The sequence below is a fragment of the Panthera tigris genome, chromosome F3 (genome assembly GCF_018350195.1).
Source record: "Panthera tigris isolate Pti1 chromosome F3, P.tigris_Pti1_mat1.1, whole genome shotgun sequence".
NCBI lineage: Eukaryota > Metazoa > Chordata > Mammalia > Carnivora > Felidae > Panthera > Panthera tigris.
The window spans coordinates 16847657-16874494 of record NC_056678.1 but is presented as its reverse complement, the minus strand read 5'-3'; the positions used below and the strand labels follow the sequence as shown (position 1 = coordinate 16874494).

Here is a 26838-nt window from a genome sequence, read left to right as displayed (position 1 = left end):
TCTATAAAGAGCTTCTGAAACCCAACACCCGAAACACAAACAATCCATTGAACAAATGGGCAAAAGACATGAGTAAACACTTTTCCAAAGAAGACATCCAGGTGGCTAAGAGACACATCAAAAGATGCTCCACATCACTCATTATCAGGGAAATACAAATCAAAACTACAATGATACACTACCTCACATCTGCCAGAATGGCTCAACTTAACACCTCAGGCAACAACAGATGTTGGCAAGGATGCAGAGAAAGAGGATCTCTTTTCCACTGCTGGTGGGAATGCAAACTGGTGCAGCCACTCTGGAAAACAGTATGGAGGTTCCTCAAAAAATTAAAAATAGAACTACCCTACAACCCAGCAATTGCACTATGAGGTATTTATCCAAAGGATGCAGGTGTGCTGTTTTGAAGGGGCACATGTACTCCAATGTTTATAGCAGTACTATCAACAATAGCTAAAGTATGGAAAGAGCCCAAATGCCCATCAACTGATAAATGTATAAAGAAGATGTGCTATGTGTGTATGTGTCTACACATACATACATACATACACACACAATGGAATATTACTCAGTGCTCAAAAAGAATGAAATCTTGCCATTTGCAACAACGTGGATGGAACCAGAGTGTGTTATGCTAAGTGAAATAACTCATAGAAAGATAAATATCATATGATTTCACTCAAATGTGGAATTTAAGAAACAAAACAGATGAACATGGGGAAGGGAAGCAAAAATAAGAGGGGGAGATAAACCATAAGAGACTATTAAATACAGAGAACAAACTGAGGGTTGCTGGCAGGGTGCTGGGTGGGGCGATGGGCTAAATGGGCAATGGGCATTAAGGAGGGCACTTGCTGGGATGAGCACTGGGTGTTATATGTAAGTGATGAATCACTAAATTCTATTCCTGAAATCATTATTGTGCTTAAAAAAAAAAAGAATGAAAATTAAAAGGAAAAAAAAAAAAAACTTGAAGAAGGAAAACAATCCCAGATGGAAGCAGGCAATGAAGGAGGAAATGAAGAGCATAAGAATGGATAAACAGGTAAGTCTAAATGAATATGGATAGTTTAAAATACAAAAAAATAATACCCTGTGTGTGGGCATAGGTGGGTATTGATGCATGTACAGGATTAAATACATGATAATAATAGGACAATGAACCAAAAATATATGAAGTTAAAGAGATGTAAGGTTCTTGCATTATACAGAAGTGATCCAAGTACTCACCTAGGTGTATTCTAATACATCAAGAATGCCTGTTGTGATCTCTAGGGTAACCATTAAAAGTATGCAAACTATGTAATAGTTACAGAGTTTAAAGTAGAAAATGAGGGGAAAAAAAGAGAAAAAACAGACAGATGAAACATAATAGAAAACAGTGATATAGTAAGTTTAAAATTAAATACATAAGTTCATTAAATGTAAATATACTCAATACCCCAATTAAAAAATAATTGGAGAGCTAGTGAAAATAAAAGTTCAATTATAAGATGCTTAAAGGAGAGACTTCTTAAATATAAGAACTCAATTGAAAGTAAGAGGATATTGAAAGTTATACAATGCAAAATGAAGCTAATTTGGTCAGACTTCTTTCAAAGTACATACTAGCAATAAGAAAGACATTTTATAATGATGATAAGGTTATTCAATATGAAGACACATTAACACTAAATTTGTATGCACTTAATAACATAAATAATAACATAAAAATACATAAAGCATAACTCGACAAAATTAAAGGAATAACAGACAAGCTCAGATTCATAGTTGGGAATGTTAGCACAATTTTATCAGTAACTGACAAAACAGGAGAAGAAAGAAGTTATAAAAAGATTGGAAAAGCATGATTACATATTTAGAATCAGAAAGCAAGTCTCAAAAAATTTCAGAAGTGTTAAAACACACAGAGCATGTTCTTTGACCATAGTAAAATTAAGATAGATCAATAACAAAAAATAACCTAAAAGTCACCAAATACAATGGGTCAAGGATATCACCATATAAATAATAGTAATAAAATATGACATCAAAATTGGTGGAGTTGTAATAGAATACTACCCAGGAATACAAAAGAATGGACTACCAAAACACTCAACCACATGGATCAATCTCAGAGGCATTATACTGCATGAAAGAAGCCAGAAGTATATACTGTATGATCTATTTATAAAATTATAGAAAAATGGAAACTATAATGGCAGAAAGAAGATAAATGGTTACCTGAGGTCAGGCATAGATAGGATTTACTATGAAGGGGCATGAGGAATTTGGGGGCCAATACAGTTGATATCCTTTTTCAACAGATAGGACTTAAATGGAAAGATAATCTATTTGATGTACATAATGATAAAATGATAAAGAAATCCAAGGATCTTTTGGTTCTCTTGTATTGAGGTATCAAAAAACCAAATCAAAAGTACATGAAAAGCATTTTCTAATCTTTTTTACTTGCCTGCCAGTAATTCCCCTTTAGAACAACTGTCATTTCTTTTTTTGGAAGTGGAAGCATTTTGTTTATTTTTATTGAAGTATAATTAACATATAACATACAAAATATAATAATATGTTATATTACTATCAGGTATACACCATAATGATTTGATATCTGTATATACTACAAAATGATCACCACAATAAGTCTATTTTACTACAATTACAATTTTTTCTTGTGATGAGAACTTTTAAGATCTATTTTCTTAATAACTTTCAAATATGCAATACAGTATAATTAATTATAGTCACATTACTGTATACTACATATACTATACCCCCATGATTTATTTATAACTGGAACTTTGTACCTTTTGACTTCCTTCACACATTTAGCCCATCTCCTACCTTTGACAACCATCAATATGTTCTCTGTATCTATGAGCTTGTTTTATTTTTCATTTATTTTTAGATTCCATATATAAGTGAGATCATATGGTATTTGTCTTTCTCTAACTTATTTCACTTAGCATGATGCCCTCAAGGGCCATCCACCTTGTTGCAAATGGCAAGATTTCATTGTTTTTGATGGTCTGATAATATTCCATTGTATATATATACCACATTTTCTTTATCCACTCATCCATATATGGACACTAAGGTTGTTTTCATATCTTAGCTATTATAAATAATGCTGCAAATAAACAAAAGAATGCATATATCTTTTTCAGTTAGTTTTGTTTGTTGTCTTCAAATAAATGCCTAGAAATGGAATTGCTGGATAAGGTAGCTCTATTTTTAAATTTTTGAGGAACTGCTGTACTGTTTCCCATAGTGGCTGCACCAATTTACATTCCCACTAACCACACACAAGGGTTCCCTTTCTCCACATTCTTACCAATAGTTGTTCTTTCTTTCTTGTTGATACTAGTCATTTTAATGGGTATGAGGTGATATCTCATCGTGGCTTTGATTTGCATTAGTGATGATGAGCATCTTTTCATGTACCTGTTGGCCATCTGTATTTCTTGTTTGAAAAAAAGTCTATTCAAATCCTCTGTCCATCTTTTAAATGAATCATTTGGTTTTCCTGGTGTTGACACTTTATATATTTTGGATATTAACCCCTTATGGGATACATAATTTCCAAATATTTTCTTCCATTCAGTAGGTTGCCTTTTCATTTTGTTGATGGTTTCCTTTATTGTGCAGAAGCTTTGTAGATTGATGTAGGTTTGGTATCTTGATTGTGGTGTATTTTGATTATGGCTACATAGGTGTATACATTTGTCAACACTTACCAAACTATATGCATGAAACAGATATAGCTTATTGTATGTAAATTAAACCTTAATTGATTATAAAATTAGAGCTTTAATGCAGAAAAACAAACTTCACAAAAATGCATCTAAAGCAGTATCTAAGAGCAATGTGTAGCCTTTTCTGTACCTATTCGAACAAAAGAGAAGCTAAAAAAATTACTGATTTAGGCATGTATTTTAAGTTAGAAAACACAGCAAATTAAACTTAAAATGGAATAAAAATACAAGCAGATATCAGTGAAACAGAAAGCAAACATATAATAGATAAAATCAACAAAGCCAAAGGTTGCACTTTTAAAAAACTAAGAAAACTGATAAATTTTATCACAAATTAATAAATTTTATCAAAATCAATCATAGATCATAATCTTTAGTGTAAAAAGCAAAATAATAAAATTTCTAAATTACATCACAAAATATTTTCATGACTTTGAGTTAGGCAAATATTTCTTAAACAAGACACAAATATACTGACCATAAAAGAAAAATTAATAAATTGGGCCTTAAAAATTAATAGCATCTGTTCATCAAGAGATAATAGAGTAAAAAAGCAAGCTGGAGAGAAGACAGTAGTCATATATATAGATATATATATCTATATCTATATATAGATAGATATAGATATAGGGGACTCATACGCAGGGCGCCTGGGTGGCTCAGTCGGTGAAGCGCCCGACTTCGGCTCAGGTCATGATCTCAGGGCTTGTGGGTTCAAGCCCTGCATTGGGCTCTGTGCTGACAGCTCAGAGCCTGGAGCTGCTTTGAATTCTGTGTCTCCCTCTCTCTGTCCCTCCCCTGCTCGTGCTCTTTCTCTCTCTCAAAAATAAATAAACATTAAAAAAAAAAAAAAAAAAAAAGGACTCATACACATGAGTCATGAGCAGCTGCACCAGTCTGGATTTCCACCAACAGTGCAAGAGGGTTCGTTCCCCTTTCTCCACATCCTCGCCAACACCTGTTGTTTCTTGCGTTGTTCACTTTAGCTATTCTGACAAGTCTGAGGTGATTATCTCTTTGTGGTTTTGATTTGCATTTTCCTGATGATGAGTGATGTTGAGCACCTTTTCATGCCGACACTTTTAAAAAATTTTTTTAAATATGTATTTATTTTTGAGAGAGAGACAGAGACAGAGCACAGTGGGGGAGGAGCAGAGAGAGAGAGGGAGACACAGAATCTTAAACAGGCTCCAGGCTCTGAGCTGTCAGCACAGAGCCTGACACAGGGCTCGAACTCGGGAACAGTGAGATCATGACCTGAGCCGAAGTCTGACGCTTAACTGACTGAGCCACCCAGGCACCCCAACACTGTAAGCTTTTATTTACTTATCTCATCCATTTATTCATTTATCTATCTATCTATCTTTTATTTATTTGTTTGTTTATTTATTTATTTTTAAAATTTTATTTAAATCCAAGTTAGTTAACATATATATAATAATGGTTTCAGGAGAATTTAGTGATTCATCACTTACATATAACACCCAGTTCTCATCCCAACAAGTACCCTCCTTGGCACCCATCACCCATTTAGCCCATCCCCCCATCCACCTCCCCTCCAGCAACCCTTAGTTTGTTCTCTGTATTTTGCTTGTCTCTTATGGTTCACCTCCCTCTCTGTTTTTATCTTATTTTCATCATCTAATTTTTAGGAAGGTTCTCCAAGACTTCCTGTATGACCTGAAAGAATTAATTTTTCCTTAAGGAAACTAATTCATATGAGAATACTCTGCCATCCTCAAGGTCTTCTGAAACCACTTAATTCATTGCTCATTAGGATGTGCTGGCAAAGCAGAGTTGACCCTAGGGACTCAAAAGGTTCCTAAGCAGCACCCTATTTGGATCTACCTTAGAAGGTTGTTATGATTCAAAGAAGCATGCCAGAAACTCAAGGAAGAGAGGAGATGCACAGGGAATAGAAAAGGCCTACTTGATTCTCTAAGGGCTGCCTGATTCCCCCAAGGCAGAGCTCTAAATGAAATCCTTGTGGGTGCATTTTGATCCAGGAACACCAATCTGCCACACCAATGAGACCTTATTCTGGGGCCAATCAGACTCCAAGGATGTGGGCTGGACGAGTCCCACAGCTGGCACATGCTGTTAGGCAAATTGGGCTTTGTAAAGAAAAGTGGCCTATAGTGGGTTCAGTAAATGCTGTCATTCAAACCAGGCATCCCAAGGAAGAGAGTTCTATTATAGGTAGTCAGATAGAAACTTATATTGAAAACACTATTGGGGCACCTGGGTGGCTCAGTTGGCTAAGCATCAGACTTGGTCTTGGCTGAGGTCATGATCTCAGGGTCGTGGGATCAAGCCCCATGTCAGTGTGGAGCCTGCTTGGGATTCTCTCTCTCACTCTCTACTCCTTCTCCATACTCTCCCCTTTTCTCTTTCAAAATAAATAAACTTAAAAAAATAAAGAAAATATTACCAACTCAGTGAAAAATAATTCATCCTTATAACCATTAATACCCCCTTAACTCTACTAAACATTATAAATAACATATGATTACATCTGATTTTACAAAAGTCGTGATCACTTGCATTCTTCAAAGTCATGCAGCAGGTCCCTCATTGTTGGTATCAAAATAACACCTGAAATGTTTCAGTTCTTATATTAAATCCAATCTCGTTTTGAGAACAATATTTGATAAAACAAGCTTATTTTAAAGTTAAGTCTATTTTTGTCCTTTCACAAACCATTATACAATCAAATTATTAACCCAGATGAGGAAAGGTATTGATCTCTCTGTAATATATTCAGCCCGTCCCATTCAACTCACAGCAGTAGCCTCTTTTTCAGAAAGCAGTTACTCAAATCAGAAAATTAGAAAAGGCAATAATACTCAAATTAAATTGCACACGAAGAGTCTCTTCAATCTGTACTGTTGTGAACAATATTTTAGCTGATTTCTATGACTGACTTGTTTCAGGTTTTTAAAGAGATTTATATCTCAAAGTAAATCACTAAATTATTCCATTTCATGTGTGCATGAAACACACACCCAAACACAATAATAGAAAGCCGGTGAAGTCTGTAAAGTTAAATCACACTTACTTCTAACACTGGTATTGAGAGATGGCTGGATATATATATATATATAACTCCTGACATGGGAATTGTTAAATTCTGCACTCATCTGTTATATTTTAAGGAAAAACTTAAACACTTATAATCACTTCAAATTAGAATTGGAATAATCATATCAAACCCCACAGTCTTAATGAGGAAGAAATCCAAAAAGTGATTTTCCCAGAGTCTTAGGTCTGCTTAAGAATCAAGAACCAGATTTCCTGATGTTCAGTCCTTTAAACTGTGCCAACCTGTCTCCTAACTCAAAATAGACTTTATAACATATTTAAATTAAAAAAGTGCTAAAGATACTTGGGGTGCTAGTATTTTTTCCCTCCTTTCAAGGACACTATTTTAAAATATGTTATTGACCTGACTAATAGGAAAGACAAGAAAAGGGAAGGAGGAGGGGAGGGATGGAGGGAGTTAGGAGAACCCTAAACTTTTCATTTTCAGAATCCTATGAATTCTATTATACTTTCAGTTTAACTTCCACACATAAATTTATGACAACAGAGGGATCTTTGAACCATTTCAATTTCCTCCTACTTTGAAAAAGATATTAAGAGGCAAAAAACTGAAATTGACAGGGCCATTAAAACATGACAGCAAATTTTTAACAGTCTTCTCTCTAATCTGACAGTTCAGATCATTTCTCATTTCACCAGAGCCACAGAAAACTTTTTAACTACAAAGTCAGACTTCTATATCCTTGAAACCAGAATTGATTTCCACACTTATTATAGTTGAAATTCTCTTAATAATTTCTGTCTCAATTTAAGAGCACAGCACATTATATTTCTAGTATAGGCTCCACTGATAAGAAGTTGTCAGAAATAAATGAAGTAATATATGTGAAAGTACTTTGTAAATGTGAAATTATTATAACACATGAAAGACACCGTATTAAAAAAAAAGATCTATAGTGTGTTGCTGATGTGAAATAAGATACATCATTCTTAATGGCAAATCATTACAATAAGGAGCATGACAAGAATGTCCACTATAATTGCTTCATTTTAGTACTATTAATGGAGATTCTGGCCAGTGCAGTAAGACAAGAAAAAGATTAAGGAAGAAAAAAAAATTGGTAAAGAAGAAGCCTTTTTAAATCAAGGTATTATTAATGTTTATTCAGGTTGTGCAAGGTATCCAGGACAGAAACTCAAAGGTGTATTGCTGAGAGTGTGAGGTATGATGTTGGATATGATTCTAGGAATAAAAATGATATAACAGGCAGACCACACTCAATGGCCTTTTTACATATAGCAACTTTGGGGGATATGGGATGAAGGTCATAAAATGAAAGACTATGGCTCAAATTGGATAGAAAAAGCAAAGGAAAATGTATGCACAATTTGTGACTTATCACCACCACCTGAGGTTTCCCTGCATGAGCGCTGAATCACTACATAACAGATCAAGAGAAGAAGGAACTGTGTCAATTAGGACCCCAGCAAATTTTGGTTTCTCCAACATATTCTGAAATATTAATCTCTGCTCTCTCCCATTATCAAAGGGCACTGTAAAATGTTAGGTAATATATATTTTAGTACAACATTATAAGCTTTAGCAACTTTTATTTACTATGCTGAGTTTTGAAATGCTTTTAATATGATTCTTTTGTTTTACACATTTTTACAAAATGTAATTTAAAATGCTCAACATTTATAAGGTATCTTAGAGCTACAGTGTTCTAATACTCTTTTTTTTTAAGTTTTTTTTTAATGTTTATTTTATGTTTGGGGAGAGAGAAAGCAGAGTGCGAGTGGGGGAGGGGCAGAGAGAGAGAGGGAGACACAGAATCCGAAACAGGCTCCAGGCTCTGAGCTGTCAGCACAGAAACCGATGCGGGGCTCCAACTCACCAACTGCGACATCATGACCCGAGCCGAAGTCGGACACTTAGGTGACTGAACCACCCAGGCACCCCTGTTCTAATACTCTTAACTCAGCAAGGGCTTTAAAACTGTCTAATCATGTTGCAAAATATACACTGATGATCTAACATGGCCACACAAGCTGGGTGAATGTACTAATGAATACTCTCTAATGAATTCAAGGTTGGATTATTATCTGCCATATCCAAGCAAGAGATATCAACTACTTAAATATCCCAACTATTTAACTTTTATTTTTGTGTTTGGTAGTGGTTCAGATATTTCTCCTGTAAATATTATATAATGAGGGAAAGAAATACTGTTTTTACTACAATGGAGCAAAATTGTTAAGTCAGAGGCTGCAAGCACACAGAACCATCTGTTTTAGTTATGTGAAAAAATTATCTAGTATCAACCAGAGAAAAATTGAGGGAAAAGTTTGGCTGAAAATATGCTGAATGCTAGGAGGAAAATGTTCTCCTGTATATCATAGGTCAGACCCTTCTACATAAACTTAAAAACTACATAAATTTTGTTATCATCCTTACATAAGCCAGAAGCTAATTAGTTGACAGAATTTCAAAATTGGTAGAAAAATTTTTAATAATTACTTTTGCCTTTTACAATCTTATAATGAATATACATCTGTAGGGGTGTTCAATGATTTGTGGCATTTTTAAAACTAGATGATGTATTATTTTCCAGAAGTCAGTATACTCTCAGAGTTTAAGTTATTTATGCATTTCTAGCTCTGACGATATAACCATATAAAAAAAGATTTCTGATCAGTGTTTATCATCATCCAAATGGCTACATTGGAGAAAAGAGAAAGAGAAGGTAAAGAGAAGGTAAAGAGATGGGAAGGGAAAGAGAAAGGAAGGGGAAGGGGAAGGGGAAGGGGAAGGGGAAGGGGAAGGGGAAGGGAAAAGGGGAAGGGGAAGGGGAAGGGGAAGGGGAAAGGGAAGGGAAGGGAAGGGAAGGGAAGGGAAGATAGGAGAGGGCAGAGGGCTAAACTACAAACATGCAAGAAGGATTTTAATGAAAGCTGTGCCATTTACAGAATTAGGCCATCAGTCTTACTTGCTAGCACAAGCAGGCAAGGGCTTTTATAAATAACATTTAAAAAACATCAGTAAATATAAAATGACACTGATATATGAACATACTTCTGAATGTCCAACTGGCCCATTTTTACTACTCAATAAAAGGATAAATTTAATTATTCAAGAACTGATTACCTAACTTATAAATTAGCCCTTGTACTTGCCTTTTCTCCATATTACTACAAGATTTTCTTGTAGTCCGCCATTCAGCAATAACCTTTATTGGGATGGTAGGTGAGGACAATGTGGAGTTTACCCACCACATTTTGTAAGGCATCTTAAATTTGAGGATAAAGGGCAAAACTTTGTTTAATGGACTTTGCAGTTTTTAGCTTTTGGCCTCAATTAGCATTCACAATATGAGTTAACTATATGCAATGATTTAAAAAGTCATTTTGCATTTCTGATATAACCTTGAAAAATTACCAATCTGATAGCTATTCTCCATTAACAGAAACAGAATCTTTTCTATCCAAGTAGAGCGTATTTACTAAAATTCAGGAAAAGGTTTTCTTTCAGGTTTACTAATAATGAGGGTAAAGGTTTCAAAATGGGACATAAAAACTGCACAAAGATGTATTATGTGGCATAAGTCAGGGTATACTAGTAATATCGGAGACCTCGATAGTATTAAAAAACCACATTGTTTCTTACCCTTATGTATTGTCCAAAAATTGAGACAACTGCCACATTAAATTGTCATAAGGGCAGTCATCGGGACTCCTCTGAGCCTTTACTACAGTAGCCTGAGAGGACCTTTAGTTCCTTTCTCCTTAGCAGCAAAAGGAGGTCATAGTGCGCCCCCTCCCTGACAAGCAGGCATGGGACATGCAGCCAAAAAGTCACCTTCAGGACTCAGTACTGAGCAGAGAAAACTAAGGCAGGAAGGAAGGGAGACTGAAGAGACAAACTGACTTAAGTTTAGGCTGACCTTTAACCTAAAAGCCAGCAGGTCATAAACAGGGTCACAAAATCTGACTCAGAAAACCACAGGACCCTATTCCCTCTGGCAGTAAAAGCCAGAAAGGCCAGACACTCTTAAAATTGCTACCTGTAGGTAATTTCACAACCCTAAGACAATGGAAAAAACTAAGCACCCATGCAAATGATAAAGCCAAAGTTAAAGACTAAGCCCCTTCCTATAAAGGTTAGCTAATTTTAAAACTTAAAACCCAGGGCACCTGGTGGCTCAGTCGGTTAAGCATCCGACTTCGGCTCAGGTCATGATCTCACAGTTTATGCATTCCGTGCTCTATGCTAACAGCTCAGAGTCTGGAGCCTGCTTCAGATTCTGTGTCTCCCTCTCTCTCTGCTCCTCCCCTGCTCATACTCTGTATCTCTCTCTCTCAAAAATAAGTAAACATTTAAAAAGAAAAATTTTTTAAACCACTTAAAACCCTTCATTCGAGGCAAAGAGGATCCTTTTCCTCATCTCCGATGAGAGACTGCTACTTTGTGAAGTAGCTCCTTTCTTACTTCTAGACTTAATAAATCTTCATCCCTTTCTCTAAACTTGCTCTTGAATTCTTTCTCATGTAAAGCCATGAACTCTCTTGGCAAGGGGCTCTGGATGTCCAGCATCAACATGGCACAGAGCAAATAAAAAATGAAGACAGAAAAAAAATCTGTAAGATGGGTTCCTAAGATATAGCCCTGTAAAATAAGTTTAAAAAAATGAGGTGGAGGGCCCTACCTTGCAAATCTTGTAAAGTGATTCCTGGCCATCTCCTCCAGTATCTTTAAAGTAATCATGTGCAGGAAACGTACGATGAATATCTCTAGTGATAACACTCTCCTGGGCTGAGTCCTAAAAAAGAAAAAAATAGACCTGGTCATTAATTTAAAATTTCTTTTTAATAATGAAAAATAATATATACGTATGGTAAAAAGAAAATAGTCAAATAGCACAAGAAGAGTATGCTTCCCCCCACTGAAAATACCTGCTTTCCATTCCAGACCCATAGTCCCATTCACCAGCTATAAATGCTACCAACAGTTTCTTTTGTATCCTTTCATCCATCTATCTATAGATGTGTGAACATATGCTCATGTGAGGGGAGGTGAGGGAGGGAAGCTGTATACACACATCTCCATCCTTTGCTTTTTGAAGCACAAATAGAAGAAAACTATCTGCTCCTTTCATGTAATGGGGTAACTTACAGAATATTCCTTATCAGTACATGCAAGCATATTTCAGTGTCTTTCAGAGCAGCTATTAAAAAGAATGAGGTACATCTGGATAAAAATATATGATGGTTTAATATTCTATTAATGATTTTTTGCATTTTTCTATTTATATTACAAATAATATCACTAAGAACATTTTTATACATACATGTTCAACAATAGATTCCTAGTGGTTGGAACTATAGGTCAAAGGGTGTACACATTTCCATTTTTGATGAAGATACTTTCTTTCCAGAGGTGTTGCAACAATACATACTCTAAACACTGGTGGAGAAGATGTTTTTCCATACCTGCCCAACACCACATATTACTAACTTTTCACATTTTTGACCATCTGATAAGTGAAAACTCAGACCACAATAGTTTTAAAAAGTAAAGGTATCAATCTTTTCCCTGATAGGTTAATTACCAACTCACACACTCCAGAGAACAAAAACCCTCAAAACTACTATATTAAGATGATTAAAGATTAATTAGAATAATAATTAGAATAAAATTCTAAGCCTTATAAAAAGTGATTAATCATTCATTTGATTGAATCTGATTCTTAGAAATGTTGTTTTCTCTGTTTAATGTCAAGAAAATAGGATGGAACTACTTCCGGCAACCCTGATGATGAAAATACTTTGCACAATTTAAGAAGCACCAATGGCCACCAGTGCAAATTAAGAGTTCTTTAATGTCTTGCTTGCATGAAGATTTGAACAAATCCCCTATTTTAGTTAAAATCAAGAAAGGAAAAAAAAACGTTTAATACATGAATTACTTTAGTGAGTGCTATCTCCCTTTTCTCTCTGTAGCTGAGAAGTATGTAAGAAAGGAAATAGCTGATTAACTGTGAGTTAAGCCAGTGCCTTCTCTTGCTGCCTTTTTTCATTTCGGCTGCTATTTCACACTAAGTGGTAATTAGATCTCATACCATGTAGAGAAAGGACACAAACTGAAATGTTCCAAATTTGCTAGCAAACACCGAAGACACTGCAAATCAGTCCAGAGGAAACTCTGAAGGCTTATTGGAATGTAAGGCTACAGCTGAAGAGAAACGAAACTTAAAAAAAATTACCATACCTTAAGTGTCAGGACACCTAGAAAGTTTATACTTATCAACATAAATGCAGTTTCTAATGACAGAAAATTTTGAGGGGAGGTGGGAGCACACATAAAGGTAACGTACAAAGAGATATGGCTGGTTACGGCAGTGTCTAAGTAGGAGATCCCCTGAGTGGGGGATCTGGTACCAGGCAGAAGAAAAGTTTTCACTGCCCAGGCTTTCCCTAATAGAAAGGTTTTCTTTCCACACAGTAATAGCTTCCCCTTATAAGCTATTTGAAAAGATGACCAATGAAAATGTTACTACTGCCATTACTGAACTATTTCAGGGGCAAACATGTGCTGAGTGGTTCACAGGATAAGTCTTTTACACTTTTCAAGATGTTAAGGGAGAGAAATAATTGGACTATATTCCCTAGAAACTGCCTACTCATTTGGCATCATACTGTGTTTAAATGGTACCAACAGTCTGATTCAGAGAAAGGGAAATTGATCAAAATTTTCTAGAAAGTAACTATGCATAATATGGAGTAATTTTTTCTACGCACACTTGAATCTTCCTTATTTGTTTCTAAAAATAAATGGGCAAAAATTAAATGAAAGTAAAAATCATCAACTTTTCCTTAATGAACCATCCCTTCCTAGGATTACTTTCAAATGCTCTCTCAAATGTGCGTTTCTAGAGCTTTCTTCCAACATACTGCTCTCAGGTGGCTAAGGGAATAATTTCTGGAACTTCACTTAATAAACTAAATAAAATATTTTGCTATATTATTCACTGATCCCTTTCATATAACTGAAGGTCAGAAGGTACATTAGAGTCTTATAAAGAGACTAATACAAATGAAATTATGTACTAGAGAAAATAATCATCTTTTCAAAGCTCAAGCTAACCTCCTCCCAATTACCCATACTGTAGAGAGTAAAAACAGCACACATTTCCAGAATCCACACCTAATCTCCCAAATTCACTCACTTCTTCAACAAAGACTTGAATCAAAGCTCAGTAACACTCAGTAAAAATGAAGATAAAAATGATTTTTCTCTTCAATATTAATTTTGTTTACATTTATTTCAATTATAGTTGTCAATTTTCATAAGAAGATTTCATAAGAAGGACAAAAAAGAGGCCAAATATTTCACCATCGAAATACCCAGAGTTAAAAGGTTTCATGCGAAAACTTTTTTTTTAATATGGCTAAAAACATTTTATAGCACAACCAAAACTGATAATGAGGTCGTCTTCTTGGATGGCTCCCATAAGCAGAATCTCCTTAAATCCTGACAGTATCTTCAGAAAGGGAAGAGGGAAGAAGTCACTCCTTCATGGGCAGCTACTTCACCAATACCCGCAAGTTCACAGTCTGACCCACAATTTATTTCCCTGTAGACGCATCTCCCGTTCTGGTCTTCAGTCCAGTTTGGTGGGCTAGTGGCTTGGAGCCAGATAAACTCACTGGTCCTATTCCTGGTTGCTCCACTTAATACGTATAGGATCCCTAACAAGTTATTCAATCTCACGAAACTTCAGTTTCCTCATCTATAAAATGGGACAATAATACTAAATTTACCTCATTTAGAATAAAACAATGCACGCAAAGTGCTTAGCATGCTGCCTGGTATGAACTCAGTATTCATTAAAGAAACAAATCAAAATAGCAATTGTTAATTATTTCTTCCTCTTTTTCCTTTAGAATCACATTTAACTGTTTAAATACTTTGGTGAACATAACATTTTATACATTTTTGTGTGTGCACTTCAAATAATAAACCACTGTTTTTCTTTGGATATCATGAACGTTATGAATAGAGCTTTCAGTACGATGACATTTAAATATATACACTCCCCATTCTGAATTTCCTAGCATGTATCTCGCGTGTCCTAAATTATCCTTGTTTCTATCAATCCATGAATAAGAGCAAAAGTGAACAATCATTTGCATAAAGTAATGTTTTATCAACTGGTAGACATTCTGACTGCAGCTTTGCATATGCCCATGCAATAAAGATGTACACAACTCAGGAGGATGGAAAGGACAGGGTGTGGTAGAAGTTAAATTTGCCAGAGTAGCTACCATTTCCACCACTGCTTCAGAATTTAGCTTGTGAGAACCAGAGAAGGCCTTACGTCGCAGTTCTGGACAGGACAAATGCCACTGTCTCTTCTGCATGCCTTCCTTCTGGACCATTGACGCCAAGCACGTAACTGGCAGGCAGAGTCCTTGAGATCATCTATCCTGTCTAAGCCGCAGTCAAGTTGGACCACACACAGAAACTGACTCAGACCAGTAACAGGGAGTAACAGAGAGAGGTTTAGAGGAAAGTCTTAGAAGTTGAGTTTTACCTGCCTCCTCACCACCCCACAGCCCTGACACTGCCAACACACTGAAACTAAATTTCTATTTCATTTACCTACAAAGGATTTTCTTTAATTTCCAAACTGCTACATCAGAAGGCTAAATTATCTTTTTTATTTTCAAAACAGATATCATCTCCAGCGTGGTAAATAAAATCCATGGTCCAACAGAGGGTATAATCTGGCTTGTGGAAGATCAATTTAAAATCATCTCTAGGATGTATAAGTAGCTCAATTAACTTTGGACCATTTTAAGTGGATTCAATTTAAAGTCTCCATCAAGTGTTTCATATTAGCTGCTCTTCTAGTACTATGGGTATACCTGACATGTGTGCCATCCTTTCAATTCCTATTCCAAGAGAATCATCACTTAACTTGCTTATTGTGAGAAAAAAAAATGAATACGGCATTCAAGTGCCAACAAGTATTAGGAGGATAGGTTTGGATGACCATAGACTATAATTTTTTTATAAAACAATTTCTGGGCTGTCAACAACTGGAAAGGTATTTCGCTGCAGATGATTGTTTTCACATGTGACCTTAGCCCCAGATGAAGTGTAAAAGTAATGTCTGATAAAGGAACACCTTGACTGTGCCTTAATTTGCTACATTTTTACAACTACGACAAGCATCTGTTCTTATTAATCCCTATTGTCAAATCCAAAGTATAACTGCATTTTCACCTTTCATCGACCACAAAATTTCTTCAACTTTATAAATACCATGCCAATTTGTTAGTGTTACTAAAAATGCCAATGTAGACCACACCTACTCACAGCTGGCAGATAAATGATTCAGAGCTTAAAAAATATTTGACCTTAGAACGTGCCTTCTATTCTTACTTCACAGGGATCCTCCTTCAGTTCTATGTTGGAGCTAGATCTATGGTAAAACATCACAAACTGGTCGGCTTACATGTCCCCGAAAGCAGATGGGGTTGCAGTGGTGGGTCTGACTTATTTGCCTTGATGTTTGCCAAAAATCCAAAGAGGCAGAGATAAAAGGAGAAAATATGAGAGTGCACTCTGGTTTTAAACATGCTATTGAAATTGTAGGCTAGAAACAGTAACACAAAAAGAATGGATCACTGCCAGTCTTCAGTCCTTGAATATGCGGGTAGGGGGAGTCTTAGCATAAGTGGAATACTATGGAAGCAAAGAAAGAAATATTAACTCAATCATATCATAAGCAACCCGTTTCCTGGGCATTGAACACACATGCTACCAAATGTCTCAGGATCAAAGCCTGACACAAAGGTAAAAAATATAAGCCATATTCTGGCTTCAACTAGAAAGAAATCTCTTCAGGGAGAAAAGCAACAGTGAGAACTAAAGGAAGGGGAAGGAGAGGGGAGAGGAAGGTGCATATCTCTAAGACCAGCCAATATTCATGATAGATACCTTGATCCTGAAGGAAGTGCCAGGACTGCAGTAGGAAATATCTGAATAAAACAAAGCATTCTTTTGGGACTGGGAAACTAAGTAGTATTGTAGCCTATGGGTACAACCTGGATTTGCCAGAGTTCTTATGAAATTTAGGTCAGAGCCGAGATGACTATGACAAATACCTGGGGTTACTTTTAGACTCCAAATACACCCACCAAATGCATCTATGACCATATTTGGATATGTCCTCATTTCAGGGTGGCTAACCACTCATTGTCCCAAAATAAAGGTTCAACTGAGGCACTTGACAGTCTTGCAAACTCATCCAATGAGCAGCGATAAACTCTGCAACTTCTGCTGGAATGAAGCACAATAACTGAACTCCATGGTGTTATTTTTCAAAGCAAGATGCATTTCTAACTTTGCATTATTTTTAAAAATTATGATTTTCATCAAACCCCTTGATAAAAAATAAAATTAAATTAAAAAATTTAAGAGTGCCACATTTACTCCCATTGTATAAAAATAACATTATTTTTCCACAAAACTAAAGAACACCTCTAATAACTAGTATTTGATAAAAATGTCTATTTGCACCTAACCTTTAAGTTTTGTAATTTTATTAATTTTGATTATGTGCATACCTAGTTATTGTTTATAGGCTGAATAATTTTTAATAATTTTAGAAAATATTCTACCACTCTGTCAACTGCTTTAAATGCTTCTCTTTGAAACTCTTTGAGCTAAATTACATCTTCTTATATTGAATGACATAAAAGTTGAAGATACAAAAAAACTGAGCTATTTGTTGCATAGTGCAAATTCATTTATGTATTCAACAAGTACTAGTTCTGAGTACCTACTAAGAATTAGGCATTATTTTAGGTGCAGAAGATAACAACTGTTGCCAAGACAATGTCCTTCCCCTATAGGACTTAAATTCTAGTAGCAGGGAAAAGAGACAAAAAACAAGTACTGGTTAGTTCAAATTACTATCTAAAAAAATAAAGCAATGTAAATAGCGCGTGAGGAGAAGACTGATATTTTAGGCAGGGTGGTTTTGACTTTCTGAGGGTAGGTTCAACTGTTTAGAGAAAGAGCGTTACAGGCAAAGGGGAAAAGCATGTGCAAAAGTTGTGAGGTGGGAGGAGAATGTCAATAGTTCTCTAGACATTTTCTAGAATTTTGCTGACCTTTGTGTGCAGATGTCTTCAATGAATTGCCAAAAATTATTCCAATAGTTTTGTGGATTAACATGGTGACCTCAGAAATTTATAAGTATAATTCAGATCATTTTTACAAGATGTCTTAATTCATATGCTTGAATAATATGCTCCTGGTTGCACATGTCTGTATGAAAGTTTGCCATTCAAACATCCAACACTTGCCATGTACAAGACATTGTACTAGGTGACAGGGGATCAAAAAAAAAAAAAAAATAGGATATAGTCCATAATATCCCTAAATTGCAAGAGATTAAGATCTTGTAAACATAAAATATAGGTGCAAATATCAGTGGAAGGAGACATATTGCTAACAGCCAAATTAAATGATATGGGCAAAGTTATCTATGAGAAGTCAGTAAAGAAAGTGACTAGGGAAGCGTTCAAGTGGTGAAAGGGGCCTTCCCCAGGAGATGACAGGATGGGTTCAAGTCATGATCTCACATTTGTGGGATTGAGCCCCGTGTTGGCTCCACGCTAACAGCACAGAGCCTACTTGGGACTCTCTCCCCTCTCTCAGTCCCTCCCCATACACACTCCCTCCCTTCTCTCTCAAAATAAACAAATAAACATTAAAAAAAAATAAATTAAGCTAGAGGAAAGACAATGTTAAGAAAATGATTAGAAAAAATATACTTACAATACTGTACTGCATTTATCAAATAAAATCAGTGTATAAATGGACCCACACAGTTGAAACCCATTTTGTTCAAGAGTCGACTGTACAATAACACAAGGGTGGTGTGAGCAGAGGATCCAAAGCAGGAAGGCACTTGGCATGCCCAAGTAATAGGACTCTAATTGTCTATAGAAGGGAATTCACAAAGAGGAAAGTTGAGTGGAATCTAGAATATGGAAAGGTCACCTTGAATGACGATGTTTTAACTTGGTCCTGTGGACAACAAGGACCATTTCATCTGACTATTTCACTTCATGGCCTTTGTAGTCAGTTTTGTGAACTCTTGTTTCAGTGTGATCTCATCTGCTTTTATTACCTGAAAGAATTAGTGTGTAGTGAAAAATTAACCTCGTACAAAAAGAGGGCTGGAGTTACTAGGAGGTGATCTCTAGGCCCTTGGAATATCATGCCAATATCTTTTGGTCACCCAACAGACTAACAATGTGATTTATTATGGGGATTTGGGCCATACAGTATTAGTTCTATCTACAAAGAGACTGAAAACTAAAAGTCAGTCATGTGGGCAGTACGTGAATAAGCTCCTATAAAAACTCTGCACAATAAGACTCAAGTGAGCTCCCCTAAATGAAGCTGGCAATACTCCATGTGTATCATTACACACTGGTGCCAGGAAAGCTATGTTGTCGATGACTCTGTGAGGAAAAGACAAAAAAAAGTTCCATGTTTGCTATTTCTCCTGGACTCTGCCCAATGTGCTTCTTCCTTTGGCGGGCTTTAATCTGTATCCTTTAGCTATAATACACTGGCACCATGATTTTAACAGCTTTCACTGAGTTCCTTGAGTGTTTCTAGTGAATTGTTGAACCTGAGGGTGATTCTGGTAACACCCTGAACTCACAACTAGTGTCAGAAGTGATGGCACTCTTGTGTGCACTACCCTCCTCTTTAAGTTTTTAACTGGTTATAGTATAACAGGTTGGCCATCAATAATTTTGAAGATCTCACTGTGGTATTCTCACCAGTAAATTTTGTTTAGTCAAATATATTTATCATTGCCTACCTTTTCCTCTATGACAAAGTATTATTCACAATAAAACAGTCCCTTAATACTGTGTTAATTCAGTTGACTTTTTAAAAACTCTCCTTTAATGTAGAACCCTAAAGTTTAAACATATTGGACCACTACCAACCATTTGACCACTTGTTCACTGAGCTTCCCAAAACTCTCTATGTGATTAGTGAAGTAAAGACCACAGACCACTACATGAAAAGCAGAACAGACAACTACTGAAGTGGCCTATAATTCACTTACATGAAGGGTCACCTACTTAAAGCCTAAAAGGGGAGTGAGGGTAAACGAACAATAACTGTATCTCTAAGTAAATGCCAACAATGTGTGTATTTTAAAAATCATTTAAGACCAATAAAGTTCCTCATGCTGGGATATGGATTTTGAAAAAGGCAATTAATTTTTACGTCAAGTCAGGTTATATAACTGCCATTTTTTTTTCCTTTTTATAACAGCTCATTTCCATTAACACAAGTTTTTACTCACTATGAGTCGAAGATGCACTGATCACCACACAGTAACAAAAGAAACGGGAAGAGCTAAGAACAGAAAGATTTGTTTCTGAAACACTATGGCAGTTCTAGTTCTCAATTATAAAGGTTATTTCAATAAATTAAATATTCTAATTCCATCTAGTAAGTGTATAATAAGGCATTTTTTTTGTTTTACAAATTCTGATTAATATTATAGCTTTCTTTTCCAATAATCTACTTTGTTCAATTTTCCCTATTCAAGAGGGTCAATTTCTGTTTCTCCAACAGGTATTATGGAAGTAGAAAAAAATTTTTTTGCAGGAAGCTTGATTGAAGCTTGAAGCTTGAATGAAGCTTGAAGCTTGAAGCTTGAAGCTTGATTAATCCTTTCTGGAATAAAGCCAAATCATGGGTAGAAACCTAGAGATTTTTATTCTACACTTTTTCCCCCCTTTACATTGATTCAGAAATGAGCATTACTATTCAAAGACTAAGGAGATCTAGGTAAATATATATTCCAGCTCCTCAACATAGTATATTCCTTTTTAGTCTCTTGGCTGATTTTTCGCTTGCGTACTCCTTATCTGCTAGTGCATCCTTAGCCATGTTCTCTGCTCACCGTCCATGTTCTTCCTGGGAATCCTATCCGTTCCTGAGACTTCAACTACCAGCTGTCTACTCTCTCCTTGCTCTTTACTACAGCAGATGCCAAACCTTACTGATTATCAGAATCATCTGAGAATCTATTTTGGAACCCACATCCCCAGATCTCACCTAGATCCGATTTACCAAAATCTCTACAGTACTTCAGGCAAGCCGTATTTTTAACAAATTCCTACACAGCTACAAGCAAAAGTCTACAAATTGTTATTTAGGAACTACTGGTCTAATAGATATTTGTTCCACATCTAAAACTTAACTCAAAAACTCAAATCAGAATTTCCCATATAATCAGGTGCTTTTCAGGCTCAATGGAATGAAATTCCATGTCTGAGCTGACATCCAAAAAGGTATTCTGAAAGCTGTCTTTTTTCCTTTTCCTCCCTTAATCAATTGGTCCTTTGGTCTTCCATTCAGCAATATTAATTAACTGGTACCCATGTCTGAATATGCCCATGTAATTACCACCTCTAGGTAGACCATGATCAGTTGTTATTTATCTTTGTTTCCCTGGTACCTGAGACTCTAGGTGCTTAGTAAATGGGTGCTAAATAAGTCAGAACAAGGGAAGCAGGCATGGTAAGAGTATATTCTCTATGATGAAGAGACTCAAGTTTTATAACTTTTGCTTTGAGTTCTGAATTCTCTTGTAACCTCATTTAATCAAATGCAGTAGCAAAGGGAAATAATCTGCTCCCAAATCAAAGATGATAACAAGGACTCATAGGCTTACAAGCCAAAACTTCACAGCAAAATGCATACCAGAATGTCCTTACTCCCTAGTAAGGACATCACTATCAAAGATGACACACGGAAATAGTTACAAATATTACTACAAAAACCCCCCAAACAAACCCACAAATGGATCTCCATCTTAAAAAAAGAACTTAGAAATTCTACCACTACTGCAATTGCAAAAATCGTCATAACAAAAAGCTTTTGAGTTTTCTGAGTTTTACCTCATTGTATATGAAGACCAATAAAAGACGAAGATACATTCAAGTGATTCATTATTTTAAAATCAGCCGTTTTACTTTAAAAGTGACAAGAGATCAATCATATAATTAATGTGTTCCAAACCCGACTAGAAGCAAAGTACATTAAATACGATGTTTTAGAAATCTCAAGTGTCCCTCACAGCTTACATGTTAACTCTTTCTCAGTAAAAGAGCTTGAAGTAGTAGACTGAGATCAAGGTTGGGCAAGAAACAGGAAATTCTTTCCGATTCATCGCATCTCAGGATTATAGTATTTAATAGGCTCTGATTCTTTACCAGGTTCTTAATACCATATTAAAGTAAATCAAAGGAAGATACAGTTCCCCTCTTTTACGTTAGGGCCTTTTAGAAGTTATAAATTAAGAAAGAGTAATGCCTTCAATTCTACTTCATAAGATTAGAAGATAATCATGAAATGAGGATTTTTGTTTCTATCTTTTGAACTGCTATCTATTTAGGTTCTATAATACTCACATGAGAAAAATACAGGCATACCAACAGTTTATGGTTGTGGTCTTTCCCTGTTGACATATTACCCCCTCCCCTTTAATTGATACACGTATTTACTTCTGACTTAAATACCACAAGGGCCAAAGATTTTTCTGCAATTTTCTTGCTAATAGATCTAAGTTACTAGGAGACGATTTTTAAGTCTAAATTTCTAAAAAGGAAAAAGAAAACGTAACTGGGTAAACATTAAGAAACCGCAAAAGTAACCCCACTCATTTCTCATTTATTAAGTTGCTATTCGCATACGGTACTTTCACTTGATTCAGTGGCTATGGGGGGCTGAAAGGTTCCTTTCCAGGCATTTGTCTGGAACTGCTTCTTTATTTAGACCTCGTTCTACAAAGCTGTCTCATTTTTCCAAAGCTTTAAGTGGTTGATGCCAAGTTACATACACATGACGGTTCCTATGTTGCAGAGTAATTAGACGTAATCGACCGCCAGTCACAATATGAAAACAATTAATATTATTCTTTAGACAAACCAAGCATTGTTTAATCAGTTAGGATATGTGTCCTTTTCTGGCACCACCACCACCACCACCACCACCACAGTTCAGGATCTTATCACTTTATGCTTAGACTATTTCAATGGTCTCTAAATTAAATAGAAGCTTTTCTCTACTTCACCCTTTATGGTACTTTTAGGTTAACCTACCTAAAGCACTGCTTTGCTCCTGTGGAGCATTCAAATCCATCTATGGTATGGTCCTACCCACTATCTGGGGAAAAAGCAAAAATTCTTATTCCACTGCATTTGAATCATATCCCATCCCACAAAATTGCACTGTTCTTCCAAGCTTTAATGCTTTTGTGCAAGTTCCTCTGCTTTGTATGGCCCTATTTTAATATTTTCTCCTGTTGAAGTCCTGTCCATTTAAAGGCTCCTATCAGACTTCTTGGGTGGTGCTTTCCTAATGCTCCCAAGTAAAAATAATTCTATCTTCTCTTACAGTCTTATAATTCCAAGCTGTATAAACTTATATAAAACATATATTACCAATATTACATATTGCCTTGGAGGTAAGATATATTTTACCTCCTCTCAGCTCCTGGCCACTAGAGATGGGGCCACACAGCAACACATTTAGTACCCCATATATAGTAGGGGCTGAACAGCTACTCGTTGAATAAATGATTTTATGAAAGGACAAAATGGAAAACCAAGGCAGAAAGAGAATAAAAAACGAGCTCATGTTGCTACTTAAGTGGAAGGTGGGTCAGGTCCCATACTGAGCCACAAATGGAAACTAGGTTGGGGCAAATCTTCCTTTCTTAGGCACTCTGGGCTGGCTCCTTGGGGAGAGAGTTTATAAAAACCATAATAAGACAGAAAGTTACCTGATGGGGCTATTGCCACAGCGAATGCCACAGTTAACATTTTTACCCACAAAACATAGATGGTCTCATTGCTCAAAACCCTGCTCTTCCAGGGATTACTTAAAGGTAACTTGGAGGCAAGTCAGCACATTTTATTTTTTTTAACTTTTAAAAAAATTTTTTTAACTTTTTTTAATTTTTAATTTTTTTCCAATATGTGAAATTTATTGTCAAATTGGTTTGCATACAACACCCAGTGCTCATCCCAAAAGGTGCCCTCCTCAATACCCATCACCCACCCTCCCCCCCTCCCACCCCCCCATCAACCCTCAGTTTGTTCTCAGTTTTTAAGAGTCTCTTATGCTTCGGCTCTCTCCCTCTCTAACCTCAAGTCAGCACATTTTAGTTCACAATGCTAACTTCCTGATACATAGGAAAGAAAAATCAAAGGAGCCTTTACACAGATTTTAGGATAAACAGAAAGCACACATTTTGCTTCAATCTACCTTCAACCTAGCAAAGGCTAAAATAAAATGCCTTATGAAGTGCAGGGCTGCAATGATCTAAGTAGCCACTGAAGACAGCACTCTTCCAAGTTAGTATTTCTTGCTGGCTATGGTTGTGATATGTTCAAGATCACAGTGGTGAGTGTGCAGTCCTGTAACATGAGGAGGATAGCACAAACCAGAGAACCTGCCACAAATGTAGCAAATTGAGAGCCACAGGGAGAGGAAGGGATTAGTGACTGATTTTTGACTCTCTAAACAACAAAGATGCAGCATTCTGAGCCTGACTATTAGTCAGGAGGACTACCCTTGCCACTAAGGGAGCATCTGCCACTCCTGAAAGGAAATTTCTTCTTCAGGAAGAAATGGAGACAGGATAGGGTGAGTGAGGCCGAAGGAGTGCCCGGGCTCTAACCGTGAGAGCAGGTACTGTACCATCATGGTACCACTGTCCTTAGGGACAATCAAGGAAATGTCAGCAAAGTTGGGGGTGGTCGGGGGCGGGGGGAGAAGATCTGGGTGGGGTTGGGGGTGGAGGGTGGTGGTCAACAATATTTCAAGAGTAAAAGAATTCTTAACTTCTTTGTTTTTTGTTTGCATTTTACTGAAGGATTTAAGCAGGGCAAGTACTACAAGAATCAGTGCCCTATAATGTACTCAATTCAATGTGCTCAGCTATACCGTAAGCTTTAGTTGTCTTGTGATTTTATAATTCCACAAGAGTTAAAAACTACTGTGTTTTCCCTGGCTTTAGGGCTCCCAGACAAAATCTAGGATGCCCAAGTAAACTGCATGGGCTTTAATATTGCATGGGACATACCTATATTTAAAAAAATTAGTTTTTAATTCACATTTAAGTGAGAATCCTGTATTTTTATTTGCTAAATCTGGTAGCAGAGTACTAATATCACAGTACTGGGAAAATAAATTCCTGAGTACCCTTTATATATCATTTTCTTACTTAATTTGCTTTTAAATACTTGGTCTGAAAAATACCTTATTTGATATAAACTAGTCACATCTGACTTCTCAAGCAAGCTATATTAAATTTACTTAATAAAAATGAGCAAATATTAGTTAAATGCCACAGATACCACTATGAATAGATTCAGAAAGATCTATTCTAAACTATGAAAGACTGAGAGGAAAACGAGGACATCTAGATAACAATGGACAGACACCATTATTAGTGAGAATACCAAGCCTGTGAGGCTCAGTAAAACTGAATTGATGACCTGGAAAATAAGATCAAATTAAGATATAGAAGACTGGTCTGAGGTCCCTGAAGACATGAAGGCAGGGAAAAGATAAAGCTTCTTCCCCCAGAATAGAAGACAAAGATGCTGAGAATATTTACTTAGTCAACAACTCTACTCTGCTCAAATGCCAAATAAAGATCAATCAATTAACATTTGAAAGACTTTTCTGGTCAGACAAAAAAGTGGCTTCAAAATTAACATAATGGCATAAACCTATTCCCGAGATTTTGGTGCTGTGCTAATAAGCTTTATCAAGGGAGAATTTATTGTTCTGGTATTTACATTGCAAATATTAATAGGAAACAGTATCTGGGCACAATGTGGAAGACTTGGTGGGTATGGGGAGGGACAAGCAACCTTTATATGTAACACAAATTCAGGAATAATAGAGATTTAACGGGTTGAATGTTTTAAACAAATCTTTTTCATTTAATATTTTAAGTGAACATTAGCATCCATTTAAATACTCTTATTTTTTCTGAAGGGTTTTAACATTTTTACTGAGATTTTGTTAAGCTAGCAGGCACTACAAGTGTCTGATTATAATGGTGCACTTGTGAACAAACTATAGTCTTTCTTTGAATACACTGTAAATCAATCGAAAAATGTGACTTTTCTTATTCTCGTATTCTTTATTTTATTTTTAAAGTTTTAAAGTTTATTTATTTATTTGGAGAGAGAGTGGGGGGGAGGGGCAGAGAAAGAGGGAGAGACAGAATCTCAAGTAGGCTCTGTACCGTCAGCACAGAGCTGGATGTGGGGTTGGAACTCATGAACCCTGAGATCACAACCTCAGCCAAAGTTGGATGCTTAACCAACTGAGCCACCCAGGGGCCCCTCACATTATATTATTTAAAATAGAGTCTTTTTTAAAACAGAAACTTTTTTACTACACAAACATAGACACACATACAAACACACATGGTAGTTCACTTCCTTTAAAACAATTTTCTTCAGATACTTTTGTCTTTTTGGCTGCAACCGAGGAACCACAGTGGAACCTTAGCTCCCAAAGTTCAGGGATTGACAACCTATCATCCCACTCCTTAGGGCTGGACTCACTAAGGTTTTGGTGGCCTCAGAGAGTAAACCAAACAGACTGTGACTAGGCAAAAGGAGCATATAAAAACAAGGAGCTCAATATCTTGGAAGAATTTGATAATCAAAAACAAAATCACCGATGGGCGCCTGGGTGGCTCAATTGGTTAAGCGTCCAGCTTCGGCTCAGGACATGATCTCATGGTTTGTGAGTCTGAGGCCCATGTTGGGCTCTGTGCTGACAGCTCATAGCCTGGAGCCTGCTTTGGATTCTGTGTCTCCCTCTCTCTCTCTGCCTTCCTCTGCTCATACTCTCAATCTCTCTCTCTCTCCCTCCCTCTCTTAAAAATATATAATA

General features: G+C 36.2%; 1 protein-coding gene across 10 annotated transcripts in view; it reads right to left on the bottom strand.

Annotated features, from left to right (window-relative positions):
* RABGAP1L (RAB GTPase activating protein 1 like) overlaps nt 1–26838 on the bottom strand; it is a 759437-nt gene that overhangs the window by 315886 nt on the left and 416713 nt on the right. For 9 of the 10 annotated variants that reach the window (XM_042975849.1, XM_042975851.1, XM_042975848.1 and 6 more), the window contains one exon: nt 11504–11617. In XM_042975849.1, the coding sequence (XP_042831783.1) occupies nt 11504–11617 (114 nt within the window). Of the gene's footprint in view, nt 1–11503; nt 11618–18705; nt 18817–26838 lie in introns of those variants that run through there. The other variant, XM_042975859.1, reaches the window with a different exon arrangement.